At 30.3% G+C, this 3,749-nt stretch overlaps 1 protein-coding gene across 1 annotated transcript; it reads left to right on the top strand.

Moving 5' to 3' along the window:
• The first annotated feature begins 1,081 nt into the window (after window positions 1-1,081).
• LOC139094144 (dynein light chain Tctex-type 5-like) lies at window positions 1,082-2,538 on the top strand. Its single transcript, XM_070645085.1, has 3 exons — window positions 1,082-1,251; window positions 2,202-2,252; window positions 2,349-2,538. Exons 1-3 carry the CDS (start codon window positions 1,097-1,099, stop codon window positions 2,512-2,514), a joined length of 372 nt encoding a protein of 123 aa, XP_070501186.1. The 5' UTR covers window positions 1,082-1,096; the 3' UTR covers window positions 2,515-2,538.
• The last annotated feature ends 1,211 nt before the right edge of the window (window positions 2,539-3,749 follow it).

The raw sequence follows: 3,749 nt of genomic DNA, 5'->3' as shown, positions 1-3,749 counted from the left end.
TTCACGACTCTCTTAAGCCATCAATCTGCCCAATGTGAATTCACAACTGTTCATTATTTCATAAAACATTCACATAAAAACAGTATGAACTATACTAACAATAACTTACCGTATCACTTTACTCCTGCAGTGGGATAAATATACAATTTGTTGACATGTCTTTGACACACAGTGAGCCTGGATATTTCCAATGAAATTTATATATTTTATTGCAAAAGCTTTTGCACAAACACGATGCAATGAATGAAATTTATTTTAAAATTAAGGATGAGCATGCAATGCAATTTTGTATGATGGCATATAATATGATATGAGACATAAATGAGACATAAATATTCATTATATTTTGGAATGATTCTGTATTCACGAGTGTGTATGGATTTCATTTTGTAATTATTATTGTTATTACTATAATCATGAAGTCACATGGATGTTGAGTCAATAAATGTCATGTTAAATTTAATTTTATATATAGCACAATGAGACCGCACAGAATTAAATAAATAAAATTTAAATGCTGTTTAAATATTGTAATATTATTTGATAAATACCTAGTTATGCTTCATAAACATTTCATGACGTCCCGACTAATAATAAACTCAAGTGCAACAGATGGTTCGTTTAAATATAATTTAAAAATAGAACTTTTAGTTTATTTTACATATTTTACAACCAATTTCGAAGCTTTTAATGGATCCTTGTCATGTCAACCTTCGTTTTTGACTTCGTACCCTACTACTTTGTTGTACATCGTACAAATTTTTTATTGATCAAACATTCGTAAACTTCGCACTCTCATCTAGCTTTTCCTTTTTTTCTCGCATAAATGCAACATTGCTTTATAGTTTCAATTATTGATTGACGTAGAGCGGCTCATGAATCGACGTCATTTATTACCAAATTTACATTCAAGTACGTATTAAATATAAAGCATTATAGCAGGAAAAAATATATTCAAACAATAGTGAAAGTGGAGCAAGTGAAAATCAATGCCGAAAAGGAAAACATAAAAAAAAACTTCTAAAATAATATCAAGGAATAAAATAAGCTTGTGCTTCGCTCAGTTGATGAGGAAAATTCAAATAGTCAACACATTATGACACAACGAGTGTTAAGATTTCAGAATTCTTATCGTTTAGAAGCTCGTAATCCATTCAACCGTGATGAAGTCGAGAGGATATTAGGAAACGTTATGGAAAATCATTTTTCAAGTATTGAGAAATTTGATGGAACATCTGTGGCTATGTGCAGGTTTGTGACGAAATTTTTTCCATGCTTAAAAAAGTATTATTTACGATTGAAGAATTAAAGAAGCATTTTAGGAAAAAAAAATTGTGACTTTTTTTTTGGAAAATTTCGATTAAGTGAATGTGGATAAATTGATTATTATGTGTGGGTGCTCACTGAATGCTTTCGCATGAATAGATTTCCCAGAATGTGGAGGAAAATTAAAGTTGCATATTATTAATGGAAATATATCCGGGCAGCTTAAGTATTCGCTAGGGCACCACAATGTCCCTGACACAAAAGTTACCCTAACGGCTCCGTGACGGAAGGTTTCGACATTTTTTTGTGCCAAAAATGAAGTTTGTTGCATTGTACTGCTCGGGAGTTATTTTTAAAATAGACTCGAAAAGGCTTGAAATCAAGAGGATGGAAAAATTGGAGATTAATTTTTGTGACACAATTTTTGATCCAAGGTTATAATGTAGTCAAAACAATTCTGAGAGAGAAGGAGACGGAGCTTGAATTTATTTTGTATAAATTATAAAAATTTTAAAGATTTTTGGAATCAAATTGAAGAATTTGCTCCAAAAATGAGGGATTATGAGCTATAACTCTTCCTACCCTAGGTGAGCCTCTCATTCTGAACCCTTGCTTTGATCTACTCTCACTAAACTCTGCAACATTGTCGTCAATTTAAAAATTTGGTTCGAATCATTAATTATTGAAGTGAAAACTTTTCAAATCAAAAGCTGTGCTACACTTTCGGCAAAAAAATACTTTTTAAGAGGATTTTACAAATCCTTTTGTTATAAAGTTCACATATAGTTTGTGCCAAAATTAAGAGTGACACCCCTCTTCAAATAAGCTTATAAATTGATCATATCTAAAAATATCCCCATGTGTTCCAAAAAGTATTTAAATCATTGATAATAAAATATTTTACTCATTTTTTATTCCCCTTTTTTGCAACTTAGAAACGTGAGTGATGATGCAATGGCCCTGATAAAAGCAAAAAATTTTGATAGGTGAGTACTTTGTCTAAAAAATTCACACCTGTTCATCTGAAAAAAGGTTCAAGCTCAATTTAATATGAGGAAAATTCTCTCCCTTTTTTATTACAGGTATAAAATAATTGTTGTCGTTACTGCTTGCGAAAAGTTTATGCAAGGAATTTGTTATAGTAATAAAAACTTATGGGATGCACCGAGAGACGCGTTGGCGTCATATGTTTATGATCATCCAAGTTTTTTTGCCATCGGAACTTGCTATGGAATTTATTTTGAATAGAATAATTAAGAATGTTTTTTTAGTGTCAATTTTGTTAATTAAAGTTTGTATATTATTATAACTTTTAGAATTAAAAAATAAAGGAAACAGTTTTCACGGAATCGTTAGATTATTGATCTAACGGTTTCTTTATGTTTACATTAATTTTTAATACTTTACAGCTATTTTACTTCAGAGCTGTATTTATTATTGTAGAATAAAATTTGTTATACAACATGCAACAGCACAGTGATGTTTATGCTTATCGAATTTTAAATAAATCTAAGAATCCAACTCCAGGAAGGAAGCTTTCCATAGAGACAATATTGCATTTGGTATTGATAATTGACAGCCAGAAGCCAGCGATTGAGTCAACTTTAAGTGTCATCTAATTGAGGTCATGGATAACAATTAATCTGTACAGCCAGCGAAGTAAGTAAGGAAAAAGATTTAGTTATTTGAGTCAATATGTTGACACTATCCGGCTCGTAATGATCATTCATCCAACTTATACAAATCATTCATCCGGATACAATCCATATCAATGCCTTGATTTATTCAGTTAAAAATATTGTTATCAGGTCTCATCCATCATATTAAAATTTTTCAAAAATATATAAATCATCAAACTTATTTAGGGTTCATTCATTTATTACGTAACGCAAAATATCAACTTTTCGACCCCTTAAAGGCCTTAGTTGGATTTAATAATTTAAGACCCTCTACCTCTTTTGTTACAATTATTCAACACAAAAAGTTCCTTCTGTGTATGCTGTTACACAATCCTTTTTACCCCCTCTCTCATATGTGAACGACCTCTTACAATTAATTCGTAAACAATTCCTCCTGATGTTTATTTTTATCATTGAAATATTTTTCAAAACAATAAATCATAAATCGATATGGAGGTTTTATAATAATGACATTCGTGGAATATAAAAATCCGCGATTTTGTTTTTCGAGGGCTTTTTTGGTACTTGAAAATTCAATAGTGTAACGAAAATCGATGATATGTGAAAATGGAAACAGTTGCAAGCTTTCTGTAAAAATATATAAATGTCAAAGCATTAAAGGATGAAAATATATTTTTTTCAGTTGAATAGCTAAATGATATATCTATTTTCAGTGGACAATATCAGAATAGCACTCGAGTTTCCTTTTATAGAACAATAAAAATGTGACATTTTCGATTAATTATAATCGTATCGAGTCATACTACTGAATGTATCTAGTCAGTTCAAGAACCTTCCATTGAT

Source organism: Chironomus tepperi, unplaced genomic scaffold (genome assembly GCF_022539635.2).
Source record: "Chironomus tepperi strain 1889 unplaced genomic scaffold, CSIRO-AGI_Ctep_v1 contig_349, whole genome shotgun sequence".
Taxonomy (NCBI): Eukaryota; Metazoa; Arthropoda; class Insecta; order Diptera; family Chironomidae; genus Chironomus; species Chironomus tepperi.
Note: the sequence above shows the minus strand (reverse complement) of the source record. Positions and strands in the feature narration are given on the sequence as shown.

Excerpts from the sequence above, each read along its gene's own strand:
- LOC139094144 (XM_070645085.1), top strand. The coding sequence starts at position 1,097 with ATGACACAACGAGTGTTAAGATTTCAGAATTCTTATCGTTTAGAAGCT. Across the intron at positions 1,252-2,201 it reads ACATCTGTGGCTATGTGCAG|AAACGTGAGTGATGATGCAA; the intron begins GTTTGTGACGAA and ends TTTGCAACTTAG. Across the intron at positions 2,253-2,348 it reads AAAGCAAAAAATTTTGATAG|GTATAAAATAATTGTTGTCG; the intron begins GTGAGTACTTTG and ends TTTTTATTACAG.